This window comes from Oncorhynchus keta, chromosome 9, assembly GCF_023373465.1.
Source record: "Oncorhynchus keta strain PuntledgeMale-10-30-2019 chromosome 9, Oket_V2, whole genome shotgun sequence".
Lineage (NCBI taxonomy): Eukaryota > Metazoa > Chordata > Actinopteri > Salmoniformes > Salmonidae > Oncorhynchus > Oncorhynchus keta.
In genome coordinates, this window is record NC_068429.1 from 21932304 (window position 1) to 21952511 (window position 20208).

Below are 20208 nucleotides of genomic sequence, written 5' to 3' on the forward strand. Positions count from 1 at the left end.
TCAGACCATTAACCTCTCTGGTACAAGTGCGGCACTAGCGTCCCACCTCGACAACAGCCAGTGAAATTGCAGGGCGCCAAATTCAAAACAACAAAAATCCCATAATTAAAATTCCTCAAATATACAAGTATTATACACCATTTTAACCTCTTCAACCTATGGGGGCACTATTTCATTATTGGATTAAAAAAACATGCCCTTTTTAAGCGCAATATTTTGTCACGAAAAGATGGTCGACTATGCATATAATTGGCAGCTTTGGAAAGAAAACACTCTGCTGTTTCCAAAACTGCAAAGATATTATCTGTGAGTGCCACAAAACTCATGCTACAGGCAAAACCAAGATGAAACCTCAAACAGGAAATGAGCAGAATTTTTGAGGCTCTGTTTTCCATCGTCTCCTTATATGGCTGTGAATGTGCCATGAACGAGCCTAAGCTCTCTGCGGTTCGTCCAAGGTGTCTGCAGCATTGTGACGTATTTGTAGGCATATCATTGGAAGATTGGCCATAAGAGACTACATTTGCCAGGGTTCCGCCCGGTGTCCTTTGTCTAAATTGGTGCGTGAGGGGAAAGCACACTTCCACAAACGATATATCATCGAAGAGATATGTGAAAAACACGTTGAGGATTGATTCTAAACAACGTTTACCATGTTTCAGTCGATATTATGGAGTTAATTTGGAAAAAGTTTGGCGTTTTGACTAATTAATTTTCGTTTTTTTTTGGTAGCCAAACATGACGCAGAAAACGGACCGATTTCTCCTGCACAAATAATCTTTCAGGAAAAACTGAACATTTGCTATCTAACTGAGAGTCTCCTCATTGAAAACATCCGAAGTTCTTCAAAGGTAAATGATTTTATTTGAATGGTTTTCTGTTTTTTGTGAAAATGTTGCCTGCTGAATGCTAACGCTAAATGCTAATGCTAGCTATCAATAGCTATCAATACTGTTACACAAATGCTAGTTTTGCTATGGTTGAGAAGAATATTTTTGAAAATCTGAGATGACAGTGTTGTTAACAAAAGGCTAAGCTTGAGAGCTAGCATATTGATTTAATTTCATTTGCGATTTTCATGAATAGTTAATGTTGTGTTATGCTAATGAGCTTGCGGATAGATTTACACAATCCTGGATACAGGTTTTTTTAGTAGCTAAACGTGACGCACAAAATGGAGCGATTTCTCCTAAACAAATAATCTTTCAGGAAAAACTGAACATTTGCTATCTAACTGAGAGTCTCCTCATTGAAAACATCCGAAGTTCTTCAAAGGTAAATTATTTTATTTGAATGGTTTTCTGGTTTTTGTGAAAATGTTGCCTGCTGAATGCTAATGCTAAATGTTAATGCTAGCTATCAATAGCTATCAATACTGTTACACAAATGCTAGTTTTGCTATGGTTGAGAAGCATATTTTTGAAAATCTGAGATGACAGTGTTGTTAACAAAAGGCTAAGCTTGAGAGCTAGCATGCTGATTTCATTTCATTTGCGATTTTCATGAATAGTTAACATTGTGTTATGCTAATGAGCTTGCGGATAGATTTACACAATCCTGGATACAGGTTTTTTTAGTAGCTAAACGTGATGCACAAAATGGAGCGATTTCTCCTAAACAAATAATCTTTCAGGAAAAACTGAACATTTGCTATCTAACTGAGAGTCTCCTCATTGAAAACATCCGAAGTTCTTCAAAGGTAAATTATTTTATTTGAATGGTCTTCTGGTTTTTGTGAAAATGTTGCCTGCTGAATGCTAACGCTAAATGTTAATGCTAGCTATCAATAGCTATCAATACTGTTACACAAATGCTAGTTTTGCTATGGTTGAGAAGCATATTTTTGAAAATCTGAGATGACAGTGTTGTTAACAAAAGGCTAAGCTTGAGAGCTAGCATATTGATTTCATTTCATTTGCGATTTTCATGAATAGTTAACGTTGTGTTATGCTAATGAGCTTGCGGATAGATTTACACAATCCTGGATACAGGTTTTTTTAGTAGCTAAACGTGACACACAAAATGGAGCGATTTCTCCTAAACAAATAATCTTTCAGGAAAAACTGAACATTTGCTATCTAACTGAGAGTCTCCTCATTGAAAACATCCGAAGTTCTTCAAAGGTAAATTATTTTATTTGAATGGTCTTCTGGTTTTTGTGAAAATGTTGCCTGCTGAATGCTAACGCTAAATGCTAATGCTAGCTATCAATAGCTATCAATACTGTTACACAAATGCTAGTTTTGCTATGGTTGAGAAGCATATTTTTGAAAATCTGAGATGACAGTGTTGTTAACAAAAGGCTAAGCTTGAGAGCTAGCATATTGATTTCATTTCATTTGCGATTTTCATGAATAGTTAACGTTGCGTTATGGTAATGAGCTTGAGGCTGTATTTACGATCCCGGATCCGGGATGGCTTGACGCAAGAAGTTAAAGATAAACGTCTTGTAAATCCAACCACAGTTTCCGATTTCAAAAAGGCCTTACGGCGAAAGCACACCAAACTATTATGTTAGGTCAGCGCCTAGTCACAGAAAACCATACAGCCATTTTCCAAACAAGGAGAGGTGTCAAAAAGTCAGAAATAGCGTTAAAATTAATCACTTACCTTTGATGATCTTCATCAGATGGCACTCACAGGACTTCATGTTAGACAATAAATGTTTATTTTTTTCAATAATGTCCCTCTTTATTTCCTAAAACCTCTGTTTTGTTGGTGCGTTTAGTTCAGAAATCCAAAGGCACAATGGGCACTCTCAACATTAAGACGAAGTCAAAAGTACAATAAAGTTAGTAGAAACATGTCAAACGATGTTTAAAATCAATCCTCAGGTTGTTTTAGTCATAAATAATCAATAATATTTCAACCGGACAAAAGCTTTGTCAATAGAAAAGGAGAAACAAAAAAGGTGCATTCCCGATCATGCGCATGACTCGTGTCTGGAAATGTCCACTGTCCACATTTACATTACATTGAAAGTGCTGTATCTCCCTAATTTTCTCAGAGTTTCAATCTGAGTAAAAGCCTGAAACAATGCCTAAAGACTGGCCACACGTAGAGGAAGCCATAGAGATCGTGAACTGGGTCATAAGTCTTTGTATGGTGGATAGGCTTTCAATGGAAAACAGCCTTTCAAAATAGTACTTCCTGGTTCGATTTTCCTCAGGTTTTCACCTGCCATATCAGTTCTGTTATACTCACAGACATTATGTTAACCGTTTTGGAAACGTTAGAGTGTTTTCTATCCAAATCTACTAATTATATGCATATCCTAGCTTCTGGGCCTGAGTAGTAGGCAGTTTAATTTGGGCATGCTTTTCATACAAAATTCAGAATGCTGCCCCCTACCCTAGTAAAGTTTTAAGGAGAGCAGAGGCCCTCTTCCCACCATGGTTGTCATGAGGGAAGAGTTCGCCAAACTGGAGGGGGAGGTGGTTCTGCTCAAGGAGAGTGTGAGCAAACAGCAACCAGACATCCACATCTTAGAGGAGCTCCTAACCAAGGTGTGGACAGATCAGGACAGCAGCCTTGCAACACAGCTGAAAGAGGTTCAGCAAGAGTGAGACAGACTCAATAGAGAGGTGGCTGATCTAACAAAGGAAGTGAGAAAGCTCCAAAAAGACAGGCAGAGCAGTAATAACGAGCTGACCACACTAAGAGAGGAGCTGCAGGTGAGAAAGTGAACAGAGAACAGGCTGCAAGAGCAGCTGGATCATCACTTTATAACCTGTCCTCACACAGCAGAGGAGCCCGACACAACCAGCCAGGCCTACCCAGCCCTGCCTACTGCACGCCTCCCCCAGCTCACGGAACAGCCTCCCACTGACAGCGGCACCGGCACAGACCAGCCACATCCCAGCTCCAACACCCACCAGCCCCCACTCTACCACCCTCCAGTCCAGAAGAAACACTGGCTGACATCGTCCTGTTGATGGACTCAAATGGGAAGTTTGTTCAGGAGAATAAACTTTTCCCTAGACACAAAATGAGAAAGGTGTGGTGCCCAACAACGCAGAGAGCCATGGAGCTTCATAAGGCCCAGCTCGGGTTTAGCAACATATTAACATAATCAAGCAACATAATCATACACACCGGAAGCAACGGCCTGCGTGCTCAGTATGAGAGGGTGGCAATCTCACTCCGGGGAATGATTGAGAATGCCTCTGCAATAGTCCCCAACTCAAGGATCGTGGTGTCAACCCTTCTGCGGAGGAAGGACTTCCACCCTGCCACAATCCAAAGAATAATGATGTTGATATTGTACTGCTACAGGAAACATGGTGTAGAGGTGATGTTTCCACTGGCTGTCCATGAGGTTATCGGGAGATTATCCTGCTTTAAGGTATGACCCAGGTGCAGACAGTGTTGAAGAAACAAAAGTTTATTCATTAAACAGGGGCAGGCAAACGACAGGTCAAGGCAGGCAGGGGTCAATAATCCAGAGAGGGTGTAAGGCACTGGAACAGCAGGCGGGCTCAGGGTCAGGTCAGGCAGAGGTCTGTAATCCAGAGTAGTGGGGCAAAGGTACAGGACGACAGGCAGGCTCAGGGCAGGCAGAACGGTCAGAACCGGGAAACTAGACAACAAGAGCAAGGAACAGGCGGGAGCAGGGAAAACAAAATGTTGGTAGGTTCTAGAAACAAAACTAACTGACAACAGACAAACAGAGAACACGGGTATAAATACACAGGGCACAATGGGGAAGATGGGCAACACTTGTAGGGGGGTGGAGACAAGCACAAAGACAGGTGGAACAGATCAGGGAGTGACAGGGATAATCGTACCATCAACCAAATTAAAAGGAATCACAAAGGGCAGGGACTCGGTGGGAATGCTAATATGGTATGAATCTGAACTAACTAATTCAATCAAATTGATCAAAACAGGAGAATTCTTTATCTGGTTAAAAATTAACAAGGAGGCTAACAAAACTGGAGTACAGCTCCCGAGGCTCTGTTGTACACTGGGTCTGTACATAGTCAATTGTAGGCTAAGAGGGGATGCTTTTGGTTGGTACACCTACAGCTCATCCCTTGGCAGGAGTACTGTAGACTACTTCATCACCGACCTCAACCAAGAGTCTCTCAGAGCCTTCACAGTCAGCCCACTAACACCTCTCTCAGATCACAGTACAAGCATAGTGTATCTGAGAAGAGTGGAACCCAACCATGAAGCATCAAGGCCCAATAAATTACATGGTACAAAACAGGCCTGTAGATGGAGTGCAAACAGTTTAGAAATCTACCAAAAAGCTACTAATTAGCCCAAAAATACAATCTCTCCTGGACAGCTTTTTAGCCTTAACATTCTCCTACACTAATGAAGGTGTAAACTTGGCCGTTTGGAACATAAACTTTATATGACAAATTAGCCTCCTTGGCTAATCTAAAGAAACATAAGAGCAAAGCAAAAATAATAGAAAATGAAAAATGGTTTGGGATAATGATTGCAAAAATCGAAGAAAGTAATTGAAAAATACAGTTGATGTCGGAGGTTTACATACACTTCGGTTGGAGTCATTAAAACTCATTTTTCAACCACTACACACATTTCTTGTTAACAAACTATAGTTTTGGCAAATCGGTTAGGACATCTACTTTCTGAATGACACAAGTAATTTTTCCAACAATTGTTTACAGACAGATTATTTCACTTATAATTCACTGTATCACAATTCCAGTGGGTCAGATGTTTACATACACTAAGTTGACTGTGCCTTTACACAGCTTGGGAAATCAGCCAAGACCTCTGAAAAAATTTTTAGACCTCCACAAGTCTGGTTCATCCTTGGGAGCAATTTCCAAATGCCTGAAGGTACCACGTTCATCTGTACATACAAAAGTATGCAAGTATAAACATGTGACCACTCAGCCGTCATACCGCTCAGGAAGGAGACATATTCTGTCTCCTAGAGATGAATTTACTTTGGTGCGAAAAGTGCAAATCAATCCCAGAACAACAGCAAAGGATCTTGTGAAGATGCTGGAGGAAATGGATACAAAAGTATCTATATCCACAGTAAAATGGGTCTTATAACTCAGCAAGGAAGAAGCCACTGCTCCAAAACCGCCATAAAAAAGCCAGACTACGGTTTGCATCTGTACATGGGGACAGAGATCATACTTTTTGGAGAAATGTCCTCTGGTCTGATGATACAAAAGTGGAATTGTTTGGCCATAATGACCATTGTTGTGTTTGGAGGAAAAAAGGGGAGGCTTGCATGCCGAAGAACACCATCCCAACAGTGAAGCATGGGGGTGGCAGCATCATGTCGTGGGGGTGGTTTGCTGCAGGAGGGTCTGCTGCACTTCACAAAATAGATGGCATAATGAGGAAGGAGAATCATATGGCAGGCAAAATTCTGAAGAGAAATCAAAACAGGAAGTGAGAAATTTAAGTTTGGTATGTATTCACCACAGTTCCCAATTAAATCCCCTTGAGATTTTAATGATGTTGCACTTCCTAGGGGTTTCAATAGATGTGAACCATCTATAGTTGTGTGAGGGCTGTGCTTTGGCAAAGTGGGTGGGGTTATATCCTTCCTGTTTGGCCCTGTCCGGGGGTGTCCTCGGATGGGGCCACAGTGTCTCCTGAACCCTCCTGTCTCAGCCTCCAGTATTTATGCTGCAGTAGTTTATGTGTTGGAGGCTAGGGTCAGTTTGTTATATCTGGAGTACTTCTCCTGTCCTATTCGGTGTCCTGTGTGAATTTAAGTTTGCTCTCTCTAATTCTCTCTTTCTTTCTCTCGTTCGGAGGACCTTAGGCCTAGGACCATGCCTCAGGACTACCTGACATGATGACTCCTTGCTGTCCCCAGTCCACCTGGCCGTGCTGCTGCTCCAGTTTCAACTGTTCTGCCTTATTATTATTCGACCATGCTGGTCATTTATGAACATTTGAACATCTTGGCCATGTTCTGTTATAATCTCCACCCGGCACAGCCAGAAGAGGACTGGCCTCCCCACATAGCCTGGTTCCTCTCTAGGTTTCTTCCTAGGTTTTGGCCTTTCTAGAGAGTTTTTCCTAGCCACCGTGCTTCTACACCTGCATTGCTTGCTGTTTGGGGTTTTAGGCTGGGTTTCTGTACAGCACTTTGAGATATCAGCTGATGTACGAAGGGCTATATAAATAAATTTGATTTGATTTATAGACATTTGAATGAGACTTCTACTGTGTTGGTGGACTGAATGAGAGCAGAATCTATCAAGTGACTGGCAGTTAGCTATTTTCTGATCACGCGCATTCCTCATGGTATGCACTTGATCAGAATACTCCGGTTGGAACTTTATTGAAGCTTTATGTTAAAAACATCCTAACGATTGATTCTGTACTTAATTTGAAATGTTTCTTCGACCTGTAATATAACTTTTTGAAGTTTTTGTCCGACTTAATGCTGACCAGAATGAGCATTTGGATATGTATACCAAACGCGCTAACAAAAGAAGGTATTTGGACATAAATAACGGACATTATCGAACAAAACAAACATTTATTGTGGACCTGGGATTCCTGGAGTGCTTTCTGATGTCGGTCATCAAAGTTAAGGGAATATTTATCATGCAATTTGTTGTTTATGTTGACGACAACATTGCGGCTATTGTGACTTTTTCCTCTGATCGCTGTCTCAGATTATTGCATGGTTTGCTTATTCCGTAAAGTTTTTTTGACATCAGACACAGCAGTTGCATTAAGGAGAGGTATATCTATAATTCCATGTGTATAACTTGTATTATCATCTACATTTATGATGAGTATTTCTGTTGAATGATGTGGCTATGCAAAATCACTGGATGTTTTTGGAACTAGTGTCACTAACGTCGTAGTGAGGAGTCCAAAGCGCAGCGTGATGTGAATGCATCCTTTTAATGATAGATGAAAACAAACACGAAGTACACTAAACAAACAAAATATCAAAACAAACATGAAGCTATACTACAAACGTGCAGACACAGGCAACTAGACATAGACAATAACCCACGAAATACCCAAAGAAGATGGCTGCCTAAATATGGTTCCCAATCAGAGACAACGATAAACAGCTGCCTCTAATTGAGAACCAATCTAGGCAACCATAGACATACGTAAACACCTAGATGGTAAACAACCCCATAAACCTACAAAAAGCCCTAGACAGTACCAAAACACATACATCACCCATGTCACACCCTGACCTAACCAAAATATATAAAGAAAATAAAGAATACTCAGGTCAGGGCATGACAACTAGTGAATGTAACGCGCCAATGTAAACTTATATTTTGATAAATATGAACTTTATCAAACAAAACATACATGTATTGTGTAACATGACATCCTATGAGTGCCATCTGATGAAGATCATCAAAGGTTAGTGATTAATTTGATCTGTATTCGTGCTTTTTGAAACTCCTCACTTTGGCTGGGGATAAAAATGTCTGTGTTTTTCTGTGGCTTGATGGTGACCTATTTTTTTTATTTTTTTATTTCACCTTTATTTAACCAGGTAGGCTAGTTGAGAACAAGTTCTCATTTGCAACTGCGACCTGGCCAAGATAAAGCATAGCAGTGTGAACAGACAACACAGAGTTACACATGGAGTAAACAATTAGCAAGTCAATAACACAGTAGAAAAAAATGGGCAGTCTATATACAATGTGTGCAAAAGGCATGAGGAGGTAGGCGAATAATACAATTTTGCAGATTAACACTGGAGTGATAAATGATCAGATGGGCATGTACAGGTAGAGATATTGGTGTGCAAAAGAGCAGAAAAGTAAATAAATAAAAACAGTATAAAAACAGTATGGGAATGAGGTAGGTGAAAAAGGGTGAGCTATTTACCTATAGACTATGTACAGCTGCAGCGATGGGTTAGCTGCTCGGATAGCTGATGTTTGAAGTTGGAGAGGGAGATAAAAGTCTCCAACTTCAGCGATTTTTGCAATTCGTTCCAGTCACAGGCAGCAGAGTACTGGAACGAAAGGCGGCCAAATGAGGTGTTGGCTTTAGGGATGATCAGTGAGATACACCTGCTGGAGCGCGTGCTACGGATGGGTGTTGCCATCGTGACCAGTGAACTGAGATAAGGCGGAGCTTTACCTAGCATGGACTTGTAGATGACCTGGAGCCAGTGGGTCTGGCGACGAATATGTAGTGAGGGCCAGCCGACTAGAGCATACAAGTCGCAGTGGTGGGTGGTATAAGGTGCTTTAGTGACAAAACGGATGGCACTGTGATAGACTGCATCCAGTTTGCTGAGTAGAGTGTTGGAAGCCATTTTGTAGATGACATCGCCGAAGTCGAGGATCGGTAGGATAGTCAGTTTTACTAGGGTAAGCTTGGCAGCGTGAGTGAAGGAGGCTTTGTTGCGGAATAGAAAGCCGACTCTGGATTTGATTTTTGATTGGAGATGTTTGATGTGAGTCTGGAAGGAGAGTTTGCAGTCTAGCCAGACACCTAGGTACTTATAGATGTCCACATATTCAAGGTTGGAACCATCCAGGGTGGTGATGCTAGTCGGGCATGCGGGTGCAGGCAGCGATCGGTTGAAAAGCATGCATTTGGTTTTACTCGCGTTTAAGAGCAGTTGGAGGCCACGGAAGGAGTGCTGTATGGCATTGAAGCTCGTTTGGAGGTTTGATAGCACAGTGTCCAATGACGGGCCGAAAGTATATAGAATGGTGTCGTCTGCGTAGAGGTGGATCAGGGAATCGCCCGCAGCAAGAGCAACATCATTGATATATACAGAGAAAAGAGTCGGCCCGAGAATTGAACCCTGTGGCACCCCATAGAGACTGCCAGAGGACCGGACAGCATGCCCTCTGATTTGACACACTGAACTCTGTCTGCAAAGTAATTGGTGAACCAGGCAAGGCAGTCATCCGAAAAACCGAGGCTGTTGAGTCTGCCGATAAGAATTTGGTGATTGACAGAGTCGAAAGCCTTGGCGAGGTCGATGAAGACGGCTGCACAGTACTGTCTTTTATCGATGGCGGTTATGATATCATTTAGTACCTTGAGTGTGGCTGAGGTGCACCCGTGACCGGCTCGAAACCAGATTGCACAGCGGAGAAGGTACGGTGGGATTCGAGATGGTCAGTGACCTGTTTGTTGACTTGGCTTTCGAAGACCTTAGATAGGCAGGGCAGGATGGATATAGGTCTATAGCAGTTTGGGTCCAGGGTGTCTCCCCCTTTGAAGAGGGGGATGACTGCGGCAGCTTTCCAATCCTTGGGGATCACAGACGATATGAAAGAGAGGTTGAACAGGCTGGTAATAGGGGTTGCGACAATGGCGGCAGATAGTTTCAGAAATAGCGGGTCCAGATTGTCAAGCCCAGCTGATTTGTACGGGTCCAGGTTTTGCAGCTCTTTCAGAACATCTGCTATCTGGATTTGGGTAAACATAATCATTTGTGGTGCTTTCGCTGTAAAGCCGATTTGAAATTGGACACTGTGGTGGGATTAACAACAAGATTACCATTAAAACGGTATAAAATATATGTATGTTTGAGGAGTTTTAACGGGATTGCAGCCATAAGAAGTTTTTAATCAATCTGAAAAAACATTAGAAGAATCGGCAGCACCTCTTCTCTAATAATGAATTTACCAAATGTGACAAACATCCAATCGAAATACTGCATGCAGAGTTTTGCAAGACTGTGTTGCAAGTCCAAAGAAACCCGCCAAATAACGCATGTAGAGCAGAATTGGGCCAATACCCTTTCCTTATTCAAATAGAAAAAAAGAGCCATCAAATTTTACAACCATCTAAAAAGAAGTGATCACAAAATAAAATAAGAAAAGGGTCCACAGGGGCAGCAGGGTAGCCTAGTGGTTAGAGCTGTTGGACTAGTAACCGAAAGGTTGCAAGTTCATATCCCCAAACTGACAAGGTACAAATCTGTCATTCTGCCCCTGAACAGGCAGTTAACCCACTCTTCCTAGGCTGTCATTGAAAATAAGAATTTGTTTTTAACTTGACTTGCCTAGTTAAATAAAGGTAAAATAAAAAAATATGAGCTGGTTCCAAAGCTCAGATCAATAACCCAAACCAGCCCCATAGAGCCTCAGGACAGCACTCAGAAAATCTGGTCCAACCAACTCCTCACACATAAAAAATAAAAAGATATCACCTATTGGAAAGACATCACACAAAATCTAAGTAAACTTCAATGCTATTTGGCTCTAAACAGACAGGTCATGGTGGCAGACTATCGACCACTGTTGACTGATCGAAAACTGAGGAAAACACTGACTAGGTACAGACACAGTGAGAACAGTCTGGCCATAGAGATCTGTCGTCACAGGCAAACCTGGATGCCCAGAGAGGACAGGTTGTGCTCACTCTGCTCCAGAGGAGAGATAGAGACAAAGATCTAATATTTAATGGGTGAAAAGACAAAATGTGTTCTTCTGCTACAACCTGAGGGACAGCTATAATAATAATAATAATAATAATAATATTTCCCATTTAGTTTTGTTTGGGCTTTCATACCATGCCATGTAGCTTCTCAGTCATGTTGAGACTGGTCTACTACTATTGCTTCAATGTATTATTATTATTCTCATTAATATTGTTGTTGTAGTTGCTGTTAATGGTAATCCTATTTCCACTAATATTATTCCTATTGCTGTTGGTCCCACCATTTTTGTTATATGTATACTTTGACATGGTAAGTAATTTAACTTGCCATGTCAATAAAGTCTATTGAAATGCATTGAATTGAGAGAGAGGGAAAGTCGAGTAGAAAAGAGATGAGAAGAGGGGAGAAGGAAAAAGAAGAGGTTAATTAAAACTTCTTATGGCTGCAGGGGCAGTATTGAGTAGCTTGGATGAAAGGTGCCCAGAGGTGCCCAGAGTAAGCGGCCTGCTCTTCAGTCACAGTTGCTAATATATGCATTATTAGTATTGGATAGAATACACTCTGAAGTTCCTAAAACTGTTTGAATGATGTCTGTGAATATAACAGAACTCATATGGCAGCCAAAAACCTGAGAAGAAATCAAAACAAGAAGTGAGAAATCTGAGGTTGGTCGATTTTCAACCCAGGCCCTATTGAATTCTCAGTGGGATATGGATGAAGATGCACTTCCTTGGGCTTCCACTAGATGTCAACCGTCTTTAGAAACGTGAATGAGGCTTCTACTGTGTTGTGGGGCTGAATAAGAGCTGAATGAGTCAGGTTATTGGCAGAGAGCCATTTCCTGGTCATGCGCATTTCACATGATATCGACCTGGATTCCATGGCTTCTCCAGACACAAAGGAATTCTCCGGTTGGAACGGTATGGAAGATTTATGATAACAACAGCCTAAAGATTGATTCTATACTTAGTTTTACAAGTTTCTTCGACCTGTATTATAACTTTTAAAAGTTTTTGTCCGAAGTTATGCTGGACCTGCACAATCGTTTGGATATGTGTACCTAACGCCCTAACAAAAGTAGCTACTTGGACATAAATAATGGACATTATCGAACAAATCAAGCATTTATTGTGGAACTAAGATTCCTGGGAGTTATTATTTTTCTGAGCGCCGTCTCAGATTATTGCATGGTTTGCTTTTTCTGTAAAGTTTAAAAGAAATCTGACACAGCGGTTGCATTAAGAAGAGGTATATCTATAATTCCATGTGTATAACTTGTATTATCATCTACATTTATGATGAGTTTCTGTTGAATCGATGTGGCTATGGAAAACCACTGAATTTTGGAACTAGTGAATGTAACGCGCCAATGTAAACTCAGATGTTTTGATATAAATATGAACTTTATCAAACAAAACATACATGTATTGTGTAACATGAAGACCTATGAGTGTCATCTGATGAAGATCATCAAAGGTTAGTGATTCATTTTATCTCTATTTGTTTTTTTTGTGACTCCTATATTTGGCTGGAAAAATGGCTGTGTTTATTCTGTGGCTTAGTGGTGACCTAACATAATCATTGTGGTGCTTTCGCTGTAAAGCATATTTGAAATCGGACACTGTGGAGGGATTAAAACGGTATAAAATACATGTATGTTTGAGGAATTTTAATTATGAGATTTCTGTTGTTTTGAATTTGGCGCCCTGCACTTTCACTGGCTGTTGTCCTATCGATTCCGTTAATGGGATTGCAGCCATAAGAAGTTTTTAAGAGAAGAGAAAAATAGAGGTATAGAGAGGGAATGAGAGAACAAGAAAGAAAAACACGAGAGACTTCTCCTACCTGTCTCAGGGTGGCATGGTCCATGCTGGTGGCAGGTGCAAGGCACACAGGGAGACAGGGGTCCTCCGTTAGGGACCTCTCTGCTGAATCCTGGGGCACAAAGCTCACAGAACTGACCCCCAAATCCAGGAGGGCATGTACACACCTCTACCCAGAGTGCAGGAGGGGTAGAGGGGATAACAGGACTGGAGAAGGGGGCAGCGGAAGCCAGGGTTACCCCTGAGAGTTGGGACGTGTCTGGGGAGAGAGGATGGAGATCCTTAATACTTTATCTCCAAATCTGGAGAGGTCATGAAGGCTACTCTCACATCCAGAAGACAATGGTCCACTAATGCTGAGTTTTATCATCAGAAACAAGATTAATCTAGGAATTTAACCAAGTTGTGTGTGTGTGTGTGTGTGTGTGTGTGTGTGTGTGTGTGTGTGTGTGTGTGTGTGTGTGTGTGTGTGTGTGTGTGTGTGTGTGTGTGTGTGTGTGTGTGTGTGTGTGTGTGTGTGTGTGTGTGTGTGTGTGTGTGTGTGTGTGTGTGTGTGTGTGTGTGTGTGTGCATACCTGCACTCTTGTGACGTAAATGTTGGCACACACCTATCTACCTCACTCTGAGAATCTCTGATAAAACAAATGAATAAATCAGAGCAGTGGAGCGAGGGAGGAGAGCAGGAGGAAAGGAGGAGAGGAAGAGAAGAAAAAGTGGAGGTATTGGGGGAGCATGCACCCACTGGGATTACTGATTCCTCTTTCCTCTCTTCCTCCATGAATAGTGATGGGGATAGTCCAGGTTGAATCCTCCTCAGCCATTGTACAGAATACTACCACCACCACTCAAGGTCCAGTGCCCAGGCTTTCAACATAGGCTCTTTACCAGTGCCAGTGAGGATGTGTGTGCCTGTATCACGGTGAGTAAGGAATGTGTGTGAGATCAAAAATACAGAATGTGTGAATTAATAAATTAATGTCTAATGAGAGAAAGGGAGAGAGGGAAAGAGCCATTTAAAAAAGACAGAATAAGCATGAGGAAGAGAGAGACAATGGGCTCTAACAAGTCGTGATCACCCTGATCCTTAAGCAACGATACAACACAGTTAATTTACCATCTGCAACTCAGCCCCCAACCAACTCATCCCCTCCAACTACCATACTCCTGGCCACCAGTTCAACCATCTCCCTCTCCCTGTCTCTCGGCAGCCACCCGAACCTCTCTGATTCAGAGGTGTTGGGTTAAATGCGTAAGACACATTTCAGTTGAATGCATTCAGATGTACAACTGACCTTTCCCTCTCTCTCTCTCTCTCTCTCTCTCTCTCTCTCTCTCTCGCTCTCCTTCTCTGCCCCTCTCGCTCTCCATCTCTATACCCTTTCTTCATCTCTCTCTCCCCCTCACTCTTTCCCTTTTTCTCGCTTCCTTTTCCATTCTCTCTCCATCTCTCTCTCCCATTCTTTCTGCCCCTCTCTCCATTCCTCTCTCTCTCTCCCTCCACCCCGCACACCTCTCCCTCTACTGATTATGTGGAAGCCTCCTACCCTAAACTTACATCTTCAACACTAGTCAGCTGTCACACAGGATCCTCACCCAACAATGTGACATCCATCACCTACAGACAATCCTGTCATTAAAATAATAATGAATGTCTTAATCTGTTTTTTGGTGCAGGGGGGGAGAAAAAGGCGAAATTGCACTTTGTGGGATTTTCATATTAACATTTGCTTGGCGGCCTGCGGAGGTAAGGCACTTCTAACACTGTTTGAGAATTCATTTGAGACCGAACACAAATCATTAGCAGTGTTTTCCTCCGCAATGCACAAAGAGGGTGTGTGTGTGTGTGTGTGTGTGTGTGTGTGTGTGTGTGTGTGTGTGTGTGTGTGTGTGTGTGTGTGTGTGTGTGTGTGTGTGTGTGTGTGTGTGTGTGTGTGTGTGTGTGTGTGTGTGTGTGTGTGTGTGTGTGTGTGAGAGAGAGAGAGTGAGAGAGAGAGACACCGTGTGCGTCTATGTGTACATGAGTGTGAATATCTGTGTGTGCATGCACATAGTGTGAATGTGTGTGTGGCTTTGACCCAATGTGAGAGATGGTGTGTATGGCTTTAACTACAGTGAGAGATGGTGACTTTTAACAGCTGTTCTGTCATCTTTGTGCTCTAATCTAATGTAATGCCTCTCACATCCCCTCAGTACACTGACCTAAACACTATGAGAGAATCAGAATCAGACTGTACCCCCGCTCACTCCATTAAAGAGCAGGGGGTGTGGAAGTACAGACAGGCAATATCTGTGAGCAGAAGTCCTGCTGCTCTTGCCTATGAATTTGGCACAACTCAATGCTTCAGTGAGAGCAAGCATGTGTTGAACACTCAGCGATATAAAGTAGGCCTTAACTGGTAATGAAAATGTGCGTGGGTGCCTCTGTTGCATTTAATAGTCTCAAAGTGGTTGTGTGTATAAACTATAAAGAGTGTGTGTATGTGTGTGTGTGTACATACGTGGGTGCATGTGGTCCATATGAGAGTGACTGAGAGTGTTACTAAGTGAGATAGAGTTCTGGTACTGAACTTCCCCTGCCAGTGAAATAACTTGACTGCTGATGTTCACGAGGCCAAGTGGTGTTACCATGCAGATTCTCCTCAGAGATGTTCCAGAAGAGGCCGGAGCCAATGAGAGGGCAGCAGGTTGAGAGCAAGTAGTAGGAAGCAGACTGCTGTCAATTAATGAACTGACAGGGTAGAGAGGAATCACATCCAGCTCAATGACTCTTCTGATGGATTTGTTTTACTTTGGTTAAATAAGAACATACTCTTAGTGATAGGGTACAGGAGGCACAAATAATGAACAACACGCTAGCTTGAGGTGTAGCCATTGCATGTATGCACACACACTTATACACACCCACTCTTACACACATGCACACATGTAAACAAACACACACACACATACACTTACAGTTGTGTCCTCCTGCGTTGCTGATCTGTAGAGCAGTGAGGTTGAAGAGAAGATGGTGGAACTGGAAGGCAGACAAACAAGGCCTCAGCCTCGTCTCCTCCTTGTGGAGTCTGGAGGAAAACAAACACAAACACAGCTCCATGATTACTGAGGCCCCTACGTTTACTGAGGCCCCTATGATTACAGAGTCCCGCAACATGTTTGTACAGTATTATTATGTGCGGTATGTTTGTAGGAATGAATAAATGCATCAGTCATATCTTATGTTCACCGTCTGAAATGTAGCATGGGATGTTTGTGTTAGTAATGGGAATGTGGAAGCTGTCTGTTGGACATACAGCTCCTACTCTGTCCTGTGTGTGAATTTGTTATATTTGGGCAAGGTATATCCGCTATATGTCCTCTGTGTCTATGAGTTAGTGTTGACAGTATATGACATTTCCTCTGTATGTGAAAAAAATGTGTGTCCAGTCTATGGACCACACCGACCTCTCCCCCTCTACAGAGGTCCTCGTTCCCCGGCCCCTAGACAGCCATAGTTATAAAAGGAGACAATTACAAACACAGCCTCACAGCCCCCCGGTAATGGAGCTGCTGCTCTGCTGCTGTGTAGCGATAAGCAGGGGTTGATGTGAAAGTGAGAGAACTCTCTGCCATGTCTTCCCTATGGAGCACTGTCCATTTTGGTTCTAATCAGAGCCGGGCAGAGCCAGAGACACTGAGACTGTAATTAAGGAATGCTAGTATGAGAGGAACATCATCAGATGACCAGGAATCCACTGGAGATCTGTGTGTGGTTTGTTTTACTATATTTGTGGGGACCAAACAACGGATTCCCATTCAAAATCCCATTTTCCCTAACCCTAAACCTAATCCTAACCTCAAACCCCTAACCTTAACCTTAACCCTAACCCGAACCCTAACTCCTAACCCTAAACCTTACCCTTAACCGTAACCTTAATCCCAATTCAACCTGCGAAATGACCCCAAATGTTCCTTATTTTACTACCTCTGTCAGGACTTCTGATCCTAACAAGGATAGCAAAACCAAACACACGCACACATACACAGATAGATAGAGACACAGATGGGCGGAGAGGAGAGCCTTCCGGGTGGCGCAGTGGTCTACCAGAGACTCTGGGTTCGAGCCCAGGCTCTGTCGCAGCCGGCCGCGACCGTGAGGTCCATGGGGCAACGCACAAGTGGCCTAGCGTCGTCCGTGTTAGGGAGGGTTTGGCCGGTAGGGATATCTTTGTCTCGTGTAAGGTGTTTCCTCCGACACATTGGTGCGGCTGGCCTCCAGGTTGGTTTCGCACTGTGTTAAGAAGCAGTGTGGCTTGGTTGTGTTTCGGAGGACGCATGGCTCTCGACCTTTGTCTCTCCCGAGCCCTTACGGGAGTTGTAGTGATGAGACAAGACAGTAACTACGAACAATTGGATACCATGAAATTGGGGAGAAAAAATTCAAATTAAAATAAAAAATTAACATTTTTTTATTAAAAAAGAGGGGTGGAGAGGAGAGAGAGATGAGGAGGAGAAGAGAAAATAGACAGAAGAGAAAAGAGAGGATGAAGATGAAGAGAAGAGAACCAGAATACACAAACATGTATCCTGTTTACACATTTAGAACGAAAAGTATCCACCCCTTGTGTCTCCCCACAGTCTACACTGTAATGGAGAACAACAAAGGCTAACTCCTCCAACACTATTTAACATGTGGGCATCAAGCACCCCCCCAGTCTCTCAACACCCCTATCCACCCCCCTACTCCCTGTGATTATAAATGATCCTGGTGTCTGCTGGAAACACAGAGCCACTTATCCTGGCTAATACATTCAACACATTCACACAACACATGCAGGCTCACAGTCATAACATACAGCATGCTATCTGTCACTCAGAGTACATAGCCAGGGAATGGGGAAGTGTGTGTTGTGTTATTGTCTGCAGTCAAATGACACAAACACAGGCATGGATAAACACATACACAAACACACACACACCACTCCACTTCCCAGCTGATCCATCTTAACGTAACCGTGTGGAGCCAGGAAGAGAACTCCAGCAGGAGGGGATGTGTGTGTGTGTGTGTGTGTGTGTGTGTGTGTGTGTGTGTGTGTGTGTGTGTGTGTGTGTGTGTGTGTGTGTGTGTGTGTGTGTGTGTGTGTGTGTGTGTGTGTGTGTGTGTGTGTGTGTTTAGAGAGAGAGAGTGTGTAGGGACAGATATCTGTCTCTCTAATGACGTGTGTGGAGCCTGTCTCCATAGATGGCCCACTTAATGACACTCCTTTCCCCAGGCCCCGCTGCTTTAAGGGGGGACCAAACTGCCCCTTCCCCAAGGGCTGGGGGGCAGGAGGGAACTCATTAAGGCTTCCGCATGCTTCGGTTTGGCTGGCGCCTAGTCGAACTCGGATAGGTGAACTGAATGAATCTGCTCGCCTACTCCCTAAAAATACCTTTGCTTGAAAAAGTAGTCAACATTTATCTAAGATAACTCAAAAAGTCTGTCATTCATTATTTATTTTTTGCAGAGGATATCTTAATCGCGCAATTTTACATCTAACTAAGATGATTGGTGCAGTATTTCTCAAGGGAAAAAAATTGCATGAAAAAGTAGTCCATTATTGAATGACAACAAACACTTAATTGAATAATCCTTACTGTTGACCCATGACAGATGAAAGTGTGTAGACTTTGGCTCCAAACTTCGGCTTGGCTCGAGAAAAAACATGTTTTGCATGAACAGCAGAAAAGAAACCGTCACCAAATATCGTCATAATATATGCACAAACTGTGACAGACTGTTTTGGATGGGAAGAATAAGGACACCTTTAGTGGTGGACAGTAACCAGAAAGGACACGACTATGTCTGACACAAAGTCATAAGGCAGATTCCATATATCTCAATCCAGATAGGGATCATATGGCCATGAAGATGGTACTGTTCATCCACACAGCCTGAGGACTCTGTATGTGTGACATGTGTAATATCATGTATAGCAGCACAATGGTAGTAGCCTTGTAGTATGTCATACACATATGCACACATGCTATACACATATACCAAACTCACATATGCACACCTCAGCTAATGTTGCCGCCTTACACAGGTTTTACCTGAGAGTGAAGGTGTGCTGGGGAGCGAGGCCCGGCTGGTGGACAGGTCCATGTTGGGGTGAAAGGACAGCTGACAGGGTGGTTCCCGATCCTTCCAGGAGCACTGTGGCACTGTGAGGGAGGAGGTACTGGGCCTCGGCCGTGAAGGTCAGGGAAAGGAGCTGGCCGTAGCTCAGGAGATGGTTCCCCAGGAACCTCTCTACAGGAGGGAGGGGAGACAGACAAACAGACCTGCTTTTAGCTATCTCACATCCTCCCAGAGAGAAAGAGAGAGAGAGAGAGAAAGAGAGACATGTCAATAAGTCCCATTGAGAGAGAGAGAGAGAGAGAGAGAGAGAGAGAGAGAGAGAGAGAGAGAGAGAGAGAGAGAGAGAGAGGAAAACCTCTTATCATTACTGTGTGGGATTTCAATTGTTTTGTGTTTGTGTATGTTTGCAAGTGTGTACATCTGAGAGTGAACTAGTAAGGGATTGATTTAGTATGAGTGTGTGTTTGTACGAGTGTGTGTGTAAGTGTGAAAGAGAGAGGGTCCACGTTGGGGTGAGTGTGTTTGTGAGGGAGAGAGAGAGAGAGTGATTGTGTGTGTGTGTGTGTGTATGTATGGTAAAGTGCCGAGGGCCGAGGATCTTGTAGCCCACAGATCACAGTGGGAGTCTGGCTGTAATTACCCTCATTACAGCACATTAACACCACTTCAAAGAGCCACACACACACACACAAACACACACACACACCAAGCCATGCGTACACACACACACACACACACACACACACACACACACACACACACACACACACACACACACACACACACACACACACACACACACACACACACACACACACACACACACACACACACACACACACACACACACACACACACACACACACATTCCAACCACTTTTCAAACCAGCACACTCACAGCATACAACATCATCAGCAGCCAGGGAGCCTCTAATAAA

At 43.0% G+C, this 20208-nt stretch overlaps 1 protein-coding gene across 1 annotated transcript in view; it reads right to left on the minus strand.

The window, feature by feature from the left end:
* LOC118388066 (laminin subunit gamma-3-like) overlaps positions 1 to 20208 on the minus strand; it is a 235317-nt gene that overhangs the window by 106152 nt on the left and 108957 nt on the right. Inside the window, 3 exon segments of the mRNA XM_052526033.1 lie at positions 13193 to 13429; positions 16126 to 16235; positions 19243 to 19441. Coding sequence (XP_052381993.1) covers positions 13193 to 13429; positions 16126 to 16235; positions 19243 to 19441 — 546 coding nt within the window.